This window comes from Hyposmocoma kahamanoa, unplaced genomic scaffold (genome assembly GCF_003589595.1).
Source record: "Hyposmocoma kahamanoa isolate Upper Pololo Valley unplaced genomic scaffold, ASM358959v1 100021, whole genome shotgun sequence".
NCBI lineage: Eukaryota > Metazoa > Arthropoda > Insecta > Lepidoptera > Cosmopterigidae > Hyposmocoma > Hyposmocoma kahamanoa.
Window position 1 is genome coordinate 2,092,093 of NW_020653200.1, and position 13,402 is coordinate 2,105,494.

Consider the following 13,402-nt stretch of genomic DNA (forward strand, 5'->3'; position numbering starts at 1 on the left):
CCTACGACGAATAATTTTTTGCCGCCGATTATTGACAGGTTGCAAACTCGTTCGAAAATATGTAGGTAACACCATGGTAACATGTTCATTCGCGAATTGAATATGTCGTGAAAACAAAAAATACAATGCGTAGTAAGTAATCACTAAAACTATTGAACACAAATTTATTGCAAGAAAAGTCACAGGTAATAATTAATTATATTGTAATTATTGCTGTTGGTAATACAGGCACCGGGGCTTATTGCAAGTTTCAGAAGGCGATATGCCGTACAACCAACTGAACTAATAATACAAACTTTGTAGTTAGTTACCAATACACCTTACAGTGATGTAAAATAATAAGAAAGCAGAAAAGATTGCTTGTTCATCCACGTAGCCCCCCTTGTACGGAAACTTAATAAATATATATATATATATATATATATATATATATATATATAGGTATTAAAACATACATACCATAAAGATTTTTAAAACTATTTCAATTGTTCGAGTATTTTTATTGTTTTTAGTAAATTTGATAAATAATTATAGCCTGTATAGACTATTCAGGTGTTCGAATGATACAACTGATAAATGAAATTATAAAAATTGAGTGAGTCATTAAATGTTAACTAAGTGAGCCGTATGTACTTATGTAGTAAACTAAAAACATGGGTTATGTTAACAAAGTATTCAGAGATCGTGTCTGCCGTATTTGTCATATCTACATAGATCAAAAACGGCTAATTAAGGTCAATCGAAATAACAGCATCTGCAGGAAGTTTTCTTTTTTTAAATACCTATCTACACGTTTTTGATAATTGCTCTTTAGAGGGCACAGCGCTTAAAGATTTCTAGTATTTAAAATAAGAAAACTTTTTTCCTTAGACGCTTTTACCGCGGACTGACTACTTATGCCTATTTGTGTGTGGGCAAAAAGTAAGGATTCGGCACTAAAATTTTAGTTCCATACTTTAAATTGTGCCACCATCATGTTTTCAGACACTTGTGTCCAAGATTTGCATGAATTTGGTCAAGCGTTACCGATCTTATTTAAATTAGTACGTGTCATATTCAATCTCAACTCCAGGGCAATCCGGGGGACGAAAAGGCTTATTTTACATTTATCAATGTATATTTTACGCTTTTTCAATAGCAATAAGATGTAAGTTACGACGCTCTGAAACCAACATCGGAATATCGCAGCGCATTTCTCCCTGCGTCTCAGAGCATTGAAAATGATACCTTACTGCAATTGTGATAGCATAAAATATATATTGATAAATTTAATGTCCTCTGCCTTGACGTCCGCCAGTTTGCGCTGACTGTTATTAACCGTAAATATAAATATTTTTATGAAATTAATATACACAAATGATTATGCTGAAAAAAATCATTTTTCTGACTCCAATTTATTCTTTTCACGCAAATTAAGCATTGGCTTTGGACAAACTCATGCAAAATCTTTGTATAAAAACAAGAGCGTAGCTTACCATTTTAACATCAATTACACTTACTTAATCCTAAAAAGTTAGCGCTAAGCAAATCCGTTAGTCGTAGTGTACACAACATTTGGAATTTGTCCAATTAATACAATTCAGGAACATACCGTACTCTCGTACTGGGTGAATAAAAATTGAGGTGAGTTGGAATTGACCACATTTTGACAATTTGGAAAAATGAGCATGTGACCACCCGTATGTGTTCAAAAGCGTGTACTTGGTATGGATTAGACAAATCGCAAATGTTGCATGTCAGCCCACATCTACCTACATCAATATATACCACTCCGCATATTATATAAAAATATATGAAATATATTACTCACATTTCCTTAATCTAAGTGTAAATATATAATTTCAAAGCTGACTTGGCCATGTCTGAGGTACAGGGTCTACAATTATTGCTCAAGAACGCAATTAAAAACCTATACACGGTTAAATGTTATTAATGAGAGAACTGAATGCACTTACTAAAACGAAAAACTTTTGCTGTTGTGTTTACTGCTGTTGTCCTAAGAAACACCTGTCTGGTTTACCATTAGAACGACAAAATAATCATTCGACAGTTATTTATTGAGAGTATTTTTCCGTGGACGAATAAGCCTCGTACCTCAGACAAAGATAATTTCCGCACGATTTAGAATGTACTCAGTTTCATTTGGGTTTACTCACACATTCGTATTCATAAATCCAATAATAATGATATGTGGGCAAATCCATACGACCCTGCAAGCGCTGTTACGGTCGTTATACATTTCTCAAAAATTAAGCGTTAATATCACTTAAGACATCAAAAGAAAAGCATTGTAGCCACTGGTACAATATATAAAAAAATCTCACAACTGACACATACGTAAGCAGTCTAAACATGTTACCTTAACAAATATAATAGAAGTTCATTTAAAACAAAAAAAAAACATAAGGAGACAGCGTGCGGCTAAACATAATCTACTTTTGTAAAGATTACAATTAACATTTACACTTATTTTTTAACTATACAATATAAATATCTAAACGCATTTGGCATATCTAGCACACGTTTTAGACCCGCTGGGGCTTCTGCGTTTTGTGACAATTTTTGTCATTTGCACGTACCGCGGCAGCACGTTTACAGGATGAGTGTTTAAGAGAGCGCATTTGATGATCAAAGCTAACAGAAAATATCCAAACATACGTTAACAAATATTCGCATAAAAACAGATTTATTACACAAAATGGTAATTAAGCGAAACGTGGTTCAAGTTTCTAACCTGGTCAATACTCGCCATAAAATACCACAAACCACAAAAGGTATCATCGGTTTTTCTAAATAAGGACTTGTGCACGATTATGTTTTCATCTCATATTATGCACGGATTGAACAAATGAGATACAGTTTAGTCTGTCTCGCAGCACTAACACACTCTCCTAATCACGGCAATAATGTAAACATGCCCTAACACAAAGAAGAGGCTTCTTTTTTATTTATTTCAAGCCAGATTATGTTGATTCTCAAATATTTTTCAAGGCAAGAAATAAAGAGCCTCCACCCCACGCGTCGGTACCAGGCCTTCAAATAAATGAGTCGATTCTAAAGTTAAACAATAAAGCTTTCAATTACATAGTATGTTAAACGTGTTAGTTGTATCAATAACTTCCAATCGCAGTTAAGCGTCTTGATTAAGTATTATAACAATCACAGTAACACAATTGTGATGAGGTTCTATTGTCACATTATACCTTGCATCAGCATCAGTTGACACTTTATGTATTACGTCAAACAACTTCGATAATTGGAAGATAATTTTTAACTAAAATTACCACTTCTAGAATACTCCAAAAATGATAATATAATAAAATCACGATTATATTATTTGTCTAGTAACCTTAAAGTTAATAAACTAATACAAAATAATAATTAAACACATTTCACCGCTATTCGGAATATTTGATAAACTAAGATTTATCTATAGCTGCATCGAGTTACATTACCACATTTATATAATACTTTTCGGTACAGTTTAGTTACAAACCGCTTTACATACGAAGTGTAGTCAGATATAAAATATACTCGAATAATTAAATTAACCATAAATAACAAATAAAATCAATGTGGACAATTTGACCTCGACGCAGCTACGCTAAGCAGTCACAACTTTGTTCTAAGTAAAGCTAAAATTGCATTAAAAAAAATATATCAACGAGATCACATTGCTTGTGGTCAAATGAACGTTTCCCAATTTGATAACCCGTTAAATTTTTTATTTATAACTACATATTTCTAAATATAAAATAACATTATCTTTTTAGGTCGGATCGAAAACTACAAGAGGGTCTACACACAAGGTTGTTCTTTTTTAATCTACATACATCGAAAGTGTTTAGGGAACAAGGTTTTTTTGAATATTTTTATATTTTTAATATTTAATTACAACATTAAGTCAAATTAAAATATTCATATAAATTTATGAAATTATTTATTTAGTTAGTAATTTTTCTAATTATTAAATTAACCGAAAAAGCTATTGGTTTAAAAAAGTAATTAAAATACCTGATTTTCAGTAATTGACAAAAATGCGCTTGACCCCTAGACAATTTCAATGTGTATACATATACATCCTACCTAAAGTCGTAAATGAAACCTGTGTCATGGTCGTGAATGAGTTTTCCCTCCTATTTTCTTGTAACAATAACACGAATCTAAACAAAAAAAACCTAAGTATGATAAACACAACTGTAGCCTACCCTGTAACTGTACCCTAATTTCTTTAAAAAATTACATAAAAACAACCTTATACAAACCACCTCTAATTGAAGATACATAGTTCCGGATCTCATCCTGTTAATAAAAATCTATAATAAACTTCCTGAAAAAAAAGTATTAATTTTTAAATGTTATTACGATGTGGATGAGTAATTTCAGGATAAATCATAATTAATGTTTGCCCCTCTCCCGTCCCTCTTACGATGCCTCTCAAGGTGCATATGTTTGTTAGTGTAGAAAAATATTCTTAAGTATATATTTCGGTATTGACAATACATGTAAAGCGCTTGTTATTTCAATGTTATGTGTTAATCATTTTTAGTCATAAAATAAAATAGCACATTGGCTACTGTTGATACAGCGTTTCTACAAGAAATTCGACATGCGATTTGAAATTTTTATTACGTAACGGTTCTGTTTGTTCATCACAATTGTACAATTGGCTATCACGAGAAATCAATAATAAAAAGCATTCCTGAAACTATCCTGATTATATTTATGTTGATCGACTGAATTAACAGTCACCAACACATATAACCCACGTGGGGCGATCGGATCTTCAATAAATGTCGTCGCCTACGGCAATTTGTATACTATGACCTCTATTAAGAACTCTCAAAACTCAGAAACAATTTACAAAAATTATCATTTATCATCGCATGATTCCGGTGATGTTTGAGATTTAAAGTTTCTAGAGATGTAGTGATATAAAATCAAATTAATAAAAATATACTTAAATATCTTATAGAGATAATTTGTAACAAGAGAATCGATTTACAGAAAGTAATTTAAGAATAAATAGTAAACAAAATAAAAGTTGTTATTAAGTCACTAAAAAGACTACACAACAAATTTAAAAAATGAACTACAACCAAACAAAAAATCAGTATCACAGCATAAAATCAACTGCAAGGAAACGAAATTTGAAAAATTTCTCTAAATACGTCCCGCAAAGATGAAATCAAAAGAAAACGACCAACATACAAGGTGTACATAAACTCGTATTGACGCAAGATACACAATAGCCGATTCGATATCCATTTTGTGGTGTAAATCTCTATGAACAACATATTCCGTTTTACGCATTAGTAACTGGGTGATTTATTTTTATCTTTACCATTTCATTTTCATTCTACTTAACATATTGTAATTCTTATTCAACATTACAACTGCAACAAATATTGTTTGTTTTTGGTACATTACGATACATTTATTATTTATTTTTGTATCCTGGTTGAAAGATTAGTTAGAAATAGTATGCATGCAACGTAAGAATTGGAAATATCACTGCAATCATCCTTTGTGAAATGGACTACATTTAGAACGCGATAGCTTTTTTTGCAGAAAAAATAATAAATAAAAGGATAAGCAACAAACTTTGGAAGTACATAATAACAATTGACGGAACTATAAGCAGTACACCAAAGCATTACTTCTGCATTTTTAAGTCTTTGCTTCGGACATTATGCGACAATCTGTCAATTTGAATAGGCCTATGTCATTGAGACATTTTCAATTACCAACTAGCAATTATATCAAATAACTACCGTAACCACGCACAATGGAGGGCCATTTGCCGTACTAGTGTACTGTAGTAGTCAAAATAACAAAATTATCCAATAGGAGATCAATATCCAGTTACAAATTCAATTTTTTACTGTATTTTTTGTTCATATAACCACAAGCAGTGTTCATATTGCAGAGAAATAATTAAGCCGCGATAAGCCGACTGTAAGGAGCTGTCCTGGACGCAGTTGAAATCTTAGGCCGGGCTACTACGAATTAATCACCGACTCCGCCGCCACCGCTGCGTCTCCTGCAAACAATGCCTTACAATAAAACCAAGTTATCATTCAAATTTATCTCAAATTAATAAAATGTTGATTAAATTATATTGTTAGGGTTCGCGTTTTTGGTATTAATTTTGATTGGACGGTGCACCTAAAACACGATTAACCAATCGAAGACCTTGATTTTCCCCGTCTTGTAACCACCGGGATATTGCAAGTTTCCTGACGAGTTGCGACATTCCGCAACAACACAGAGCGTCCGTGATTATGGAGAGAAAAACAGAAGTTGTCAAATCACTTTACCAACGAGTTTACTTTGCACCCGTCGCAAATCCCACAATAAATATACATAGTCATTGTAATTTAATATATAATATCAAAAATAGAGTGCTAAATGAAACTCCGAGTCAGGATTCCATATATAACCAAGATAGATGATAGTTGATTGGGTCATGGGAAGGCGGAGGGTTTATCGCAGTACAAAAAATAGAGTTAAACAATCTCAGAATCTTATTACATCGTAAAGTTCATTACACTGGTTCCATAGGAAATAGTTGCGTGCCTGAGTGGAGGTGAGGAATTATTAGCATACCTGTCGGCAGCCATGAGCGCTTGGTGCGCCTCTCGCTGCGCAGACACCTGCACCAGCTCAGCAACCGTCGCCGCCTGCTGCTCCGCTGCAAAAAAACGTAAACATTCACCTATTTGGACAATCGGCGAATTGGAGAGTCTCCGATTTTGTACTCAACAGATGGCGAGACACTGAGGTAAAGTCTAATTATAATAACATTACTATACCTACTATTTGGTTCCAAAGTTACATTTCAATGAAGTTTTTATTTCTAGTCCTTACGTTTGCGTTTCTTACAACTCACACTTCAAAGCGTATAAAAAAAAATTATAAACATTTATAAAAAAAGTTTTTTCAATAACTCCGCAATGTACTAATTTTGATAAACAATTAATCTTGAGCTACACAAAGGCAGGACCCGCTTAACAAAGATTCTGATTTATAAAGTGAACCACAAACAATTATAATAAACCGGTTAATTATTACAATTGATCGAAGTTCACTGGTAGTGAAAATTAGAAACAATCACAAAATCATGCACGCACAAGGTAGACAATGTCGTGGGTGAAGTATTGTTATTTACTTACCTTTTCGGACAGCAAATATTAGGTCTTTCTACATTTGTCTACATTCTTCTTTTAGCACTGCGTTCGTGATCAAAGCGAGTTTATTAAACGAACTTAACTTACACAAGAGCTGTGTGCTTTTCGATAGTCTCTATGCCACGCAGCTGGTGCACCTCGTCCGAAACCAATGGCACTCTGCTAATTAAACTTACCCGAGAGCGGTCTCGTTAACCTCCGCTCCAGCCTTGCGACCCGCCGGGCGTGCGGCTCGTTAGAATCATCCCGAGCTCGCCTCTGTGCGACAAGTCTGGCCCACCTCGCTTCGAACCACAGCTGCATCGCGTCGCGCTCGTCGACATCCGCTGCGCCGGAACACTCGGCTGTAGCGGTCGCTATTGTATGGGATGAGCGATGTAGGCGTACACACACTTAGCAAATTAAAATTAGACCACAGTGGCTCAGCAGCAACGAGCTCCCAAAATTATATGAGCAGTGTTCGCGTCCGGTAAAAACAAAAATTAAGTTTGCCAAGCTCGTCTGTATACGCCCTAAATGATTTGTTAGGATTTGCAAGTAACGTGGTTTCGTATAACAATAAAATATTTAAAATCAGGGAAAGCACGATTATGACTAAATTATTAACGTTTTACTATGAATAGTGCACAACATTAACTAACATGCTGAATTAATATGTGGTGATAAACCTTGGGTGACGAACTTCAATCATACCTGGCAATCTAGCAGGTTGCGGGCGCGTATCTACGGGCGGACGGTAGCCGGCGGGGGGCGGAGGCACGGGGGGTGCCTCCTGCAACGCACCCGTCGACTTGTGCGCGTTCATACGCTGCGATGGCGACGGCTCCTGCGCGCATCCAACTAGGTTTTATTCTAGGACACCAGTTACATTTGGGCTTAATAATAATCAACGACTACCATTTTTTTTCACTGCAAAACATATAACAATCAAAGCGGCAGCCTCTGAATATAATTAGGCGCTATAACTGAATTACCGTACCAGAAAATTATCTGCAAAAATACGACGCATTCACAAAAATTATTAGTACTAAAAGTAAAGAATGAAAAACGCTTACAATAACCATTATCAAACGATTGTCTTTTTTTGTTTCCATATTCGGATTATCACCTTTTCCCACGTGTCATTCGCGTTCCCAGTCAAAGATGTAGAAACAAAAAAATAAAATATATTGAAACTTAACCATATAAGCAGATAACTTTCATGGCACTGTGACATGCTACCGAAATATCCGTGATATAGCCGATGTACAACGTTTCAATGTTTACATAGATTTTTGTTTCAATGTTTGTAAAATAATTATATGGAAAACATGCTAGTGATGATAAAATGCTAGAAGATTTATTTTTCTACTTATATTTTAATATAGTGACTCTTTTCGGTGACATGTTGTTTCAATGTTATCAGTTTACCTTGAACTAGACCTATAATGTTTAAATTGAACTGCATGAATTTTTACATAGAAAATTTCAGCTTTCTGTCTCTGAAAAGATGCACCACTTTTTCGTTTTGGGCATACACAGCGAATTTAATGTGAACCTGAATATGGACCATTTTGAATAACAGCAAAACCCAGTGGGCCCATGCGCCGCACTCGCATGCAATACAGACTTTTTAGATGTTACAAGCTCATTATCATTCCAAACATCTATAGTTTTACAGGACTTGAAAATACGCACTATAACTCTTTCGATTTTTGGGACTAATTTATTTTATAATATAATAATAATATACCAGGACTGAACTGCGACTTCTCTTGTAGGAAGTAACATTAAACTTTCTTTGATTTTTTTACTTGTAAAAACTACAATTCACTCTTTTCAAAAATCCCTTTCAAAGAATAGTGTGCAAACTAGTCACTGAAGATATACAGAGTGAACAGAACTCATTTCCTTAAGCTGTGAATTGCCGCTATAGAATTGTGCTACTGCTTTAAACATATTTAAAAAATATATACCAAAAGCACTTATAGAACTGCTAAAAAATAATATCAAATGCGTTTGCAATAATGTGATCACACCTTATTCGAGTACAGTGACGTAAGATGCAAATTATAGTTAACTAGCGCCTGTGCGTGAGATGTGAACGAACACTAAGCCCACAATTATAAAAGTATTGAACAGTCCTGTGACCAACGGCGGCTATGTTGACGTTGGATCAATACAGTAGACTACAAGATATGTTATAAAAATAAAACATTTTTGCAGTAAAATCATCAACCCACACAAAAGCTGTTTAGGTAGAAACCGATAAAGAATACTTAAAAAAGAACACCAAATATTATAACTACGACAAGCAAGCTATAGGTCTAAAACGAGCTTTGATCCAACGTCAAAAGACGAAACGTGCACCGCGCATGTGACAGAGCAAGAGAACGTACAGCGGGTGCTTCAGAGACAGCATGCGACTCACGACACTGATTGATTGCTTACGTGTGACGTCAGATCCGGTTCCGAGTGCCACTGAAAATTCAACTAATGTTAGTCTACTGAGGGTGTCCAAGTGATTTTGAACGAGTAATAGTCAAAATAGTCGACCAATTTCAAAACTATGCAAGTCTTCGAGCCCAAAGTGATTTTATGCGACGAACACCCGTAGAAGTGGTTTCAGCGAGTCAATGAATCTACAAAGACGGAATTAACTTATATAGTATTGCAAATTATTATTTTTTGATATTGGTCTTTAAAGCCCTTTCCGTTCCCTAATATTTTCTTGTAATATGGACACCCTGTGTAACTAATTTACTACCATTCTAAACCATTTTAATTCTACCTTTTTATGTACATTTCTCAATGTTAGTCTAGTTACTAAAATCTCTCCGACTATAATTTTGTATACTAATTTGCTGGCTAATTGTAGACTATATAACTTTTCATTAGCAATAATTATATGTACAATTGGTGTCTTATATTTCAAAGGTGCTATTAAAAATGCACGGAAAATTAAAATGTTAATGAAATGGTTCAGCCAGGCTATTATCTTTACTTTTTGCACTTGAATTAGTGAGTGGCTTAAAATAAAATGTATCTAATATAAATTAGTTATTCTTACTTTGAAAAACGGTGGTAAATATATCACATTAATGCTCAAATACAAAATGTTTGGATAGCAAAAAAGTATTTGGACTTTGCAAGCGAAAAATTTACAATTGAGCTTGATACAGTATTAATATGATACTTCGTAACGCTCCCACTTGCCCAAGTATTCCCAGATTATAAATTAGTTAACTAGATTTACCTTTTGCCGAGGTCCAAGTCGCCTGTTCAAATAGTTGGAAATGCTTTTCATTATACTTTTTCTTCGCCTGTCTCGAGCGAGTTCAGGGTCGGAAAAAGACGGTGTGACCGGCAGTGGCATGAGCGGGGGTGCTGGCCGTGGCGGGGGAGACGGGGTGTGCTCGGGCGGTGGTGGCGGCGGTGGTGGGGAAGACAATGCTGGTGGAGGAGGTACGGGCGGTGGAATACTCATTGCTGGAGATATCCGCGTCCGTCTAGTTGATTTCCTAGCCACACGCGGACCGCTGCCTAGCCTTTCCAGTACCAACCGCCTCACGACCTCAGTCTGTTCTTCCCTTTCCCGCTTTATCTCTTGCACCTTATCCGTAGTATCCCTAGTTGGCGTAGGAGATACCGGCGATATGGAACCGGAACTGAGGTTCAAAGAGATGGACATCTCGATGCTTCGGTTCGGCGAATCCGTGCTCCGCGACATCGACCGGCTGAATGTCTCACTAGCTGATCGGCAGATGGCAGGGGAATAGATCCTTATTGAACAGGGTGACGAAAAATGAATGGATGCGGTGGAACTCGTAGACAATATTGTAGACATAGGAGTTTCCGGGGCTAGGGGAGGGGAGGACACGTCTTCGATAGGCGGGGTAACAAAATCAATCGTTTTCGGTGGCTTCGGATTCGTCTCACTGTGGTCGAGTGGCGGCGACAGATCTGTCAAACTCACATTTTCAGGTAAATGTACATCGGGTACTATAGTCTCACTTTTCTTGTCGCTGCTCGATTCAGAGCTGTCTATTGATTTGAGCAACTGTGGAGTTATTAGTTCCTCACTAACAACGTGCTCGATTTTAAATTCACTAAGTTCACTTTTGTCTATTTCTGGATATACAACTGTTTGGTCATTGGATTGGTCAGTGACACTAGCTGCTTGATTAGCAGGCATTACCACTGTTTCAGAGAAGCTGCGTTCAATGAAATTCATGGAACGGTCGTTGCTAGGTGAGTACAGACCGTAATCGTCGACTAACTCCATGTACCCTTCATTCTTGGGAGTGATCGGAGTATCTATCGAAGGATCCTGATCACCCTCGTCGACAAACTCGAAGTGTTCCAGCGCATTCGAGTAAAGCACTGGTTCAGGACTCGTTCTTCCACACACATGACTGCTTATCGCCGAAATGTTTTTGGAATCGTGAATTGTCTTAGGCCCGCTGAGCGTCCTCGGGTTTTTATTTCTCTTTTTATCGTCATCGAAATTGACATCATCGAGAACTGCGCTCTCCGCAGCCCAATCCGAAAGCTCTGTCTCCGTTAAAGCCAGAGTAGTCGCGTCACGACACGACTCGGACGACTCCGACTCGACGGCGACGACAGTCGTGCTGGTAGCAGTGCCTGTACCCGATTCTTTCTCATCGTTGTCCTCGGTGCTACTATTTATTAGCATTAAACTATCTAACTGTATCAACTCGCCCCCCTCATTGTGTACTTCGACTCTCGGTACAGATTGGTTGGGAGCAGTTTCTGTGTGCGAGGAGTCTTCGGAAAGTGAATCGGAGTCTAAATCGGGGTCTACTTCCGCCTGTTCTTTAGGTTCAGATTTTCCCTCTTTTTCTTTGATGGTTCCGTCTCGCCAGTCTTTCTTGCAGAGCGGCGAATCTCCTTTGGTAAGCAAATCTACAGGCGCATCGGCACATAAGTTCTGAATAATATCGGGCATAGGCGCTTTTTTCTCTTCCGTTGATAACTGAAAGGTGACAATTGGTTTCTGGATCTGCGCTGGAGCTGGTGCTGGGTGGAGCATTTTCTGGAACTCTGTAATATTTGATCGGAAAGCCTCAAGTTTTGTATCTAGTTGCGAGGTAGAGTCTGATTTTCGGACAGCCGGGGGTGAGGCTTCTCCAAGAAGATATCTCCGTTTGAGTTCGAGAGCTCGTTTGGTGGCAAGGCCGCCGGCGGAACGAGTCCTACTGAGGGGGTACTCTTGTGGAGGAGGTGGCACTGGGAGAGGTGCCTCCGTCACCAAGATGGCGGGGGGAGAAGGAGCGGGTGCGCACTCTTCGCGTGCAAATTCGCTGTCAGTGGACACCTCGGTAGCAGACGACACCTCTTCGTCGCTGGAGTCGCTCTCATCTTCAGACTCCACCTGTTTGAAAGCACATTATGATATGTGGCACAAGAGATAGATATGGAAGCTACGTAGATAATAGACACATTGCATTATTTGATAAAGCATAGTAATGCACTTGTTTGTTGTCCAATATCGGAAATAATAACTCGTGTTACTATTTCGATACACACTAGTTCTAATATTTGCGCACTATACCTTTTCGTACTTGTCACACAACATGTACTGTTTTAATTCAAATTCGCACAAAATGAGGCTTTATGAAAACTTACATTGCAAGAGTCGACAAAACTAAATACATGAGATTACTTTAAGTGTGCGCCCCCACGAAATATTTGCACAATAAACAAAAAAAAGAAGCACAAAGTTTGAAGGTGCGCCTGGATTCCCACACTAACTTACCGTCTTAATGGCATAATAACATGTCCCTTATAGAAATGATAAAATATACATATAATACTTATATATACAATATATATTGTAAAGAAACCCACAAACAACACAAAAAAGTATATACAGTAAACATAAATAAAAATATACAAGTATTTACAATTATTTCGCTATATACGAATATTCGTATTATTAAAAGCCATTATTAAATAGCTTAGTAATTAAGTTTAATATAACGATGTAATACATAAATTTAATTATATTAGTATATAAAAGACAAATACATAAGAGCCATCAAACTATAAAAAGCTTAGTGCTTTGTCACTGCTTTAGTTAAAATTTCTCATTTCTACCGACATTATGTCGAGCTACTACAATAGATTTATCGCTACTAATCTTAGTTCACATAATTAAAATATATTACTCAATGACATCTTTAAAATGCGTTAATTCTAAAGAGATCCAG

At 36.5% G+C, this 13,402-nt stretch overlaps 1 protein-coding gene across 5 annotated transcripts in view; it reads right to left on the reverse strand.

The window, feature by feature from the left end:
• Positions 1–4,025: 4,025 nt before the first annotated feature.
• The window catches only part of LOC113229605 (F-actin-monooxygenase Mical), a 37,709-nt gene continuing 28,332 nt past the window's right edge, over positions 4,026–13,402 (reverse strand). For 2 of the 5 annotated variants that reach the window (XM_026463490.1, XM_026463438.1), the window contains exons 22-27: positions 10,426–12,564; positions 9,621–9,650; positions 7,884–8,016; positions 7,367–7,546; positions 6,610–6,694; positions 4,030–6,043 (exon numbers count right to left, since the gene is read on the reverse strand). In XM_026463490.1, the coding sequence (XP_026319275.1) occupies positions 6,010–6,043; positions 6,610–6,694; positions 7,367–7,546; positions 7,884–8,016; positions 9,621–9,650; positions 10,426–12,564 (2,601 nt within the window). In that variant the 3' untranslated portion in view covers positions 4,030–6,009. Of the gene's footprint in view, positions 6,044–6,609; positions 6,695–7,366; positions 7,547–7,883; positions 8,017–9,620; positions 9,651–10,425; positions 12,565–13,402 lie in introns of all 5 variants that reach the window. The other 3 variants (XM_026463303.1, XM_026463378.1, XM_026463551.1) reach the window with 3 other exon arrangements.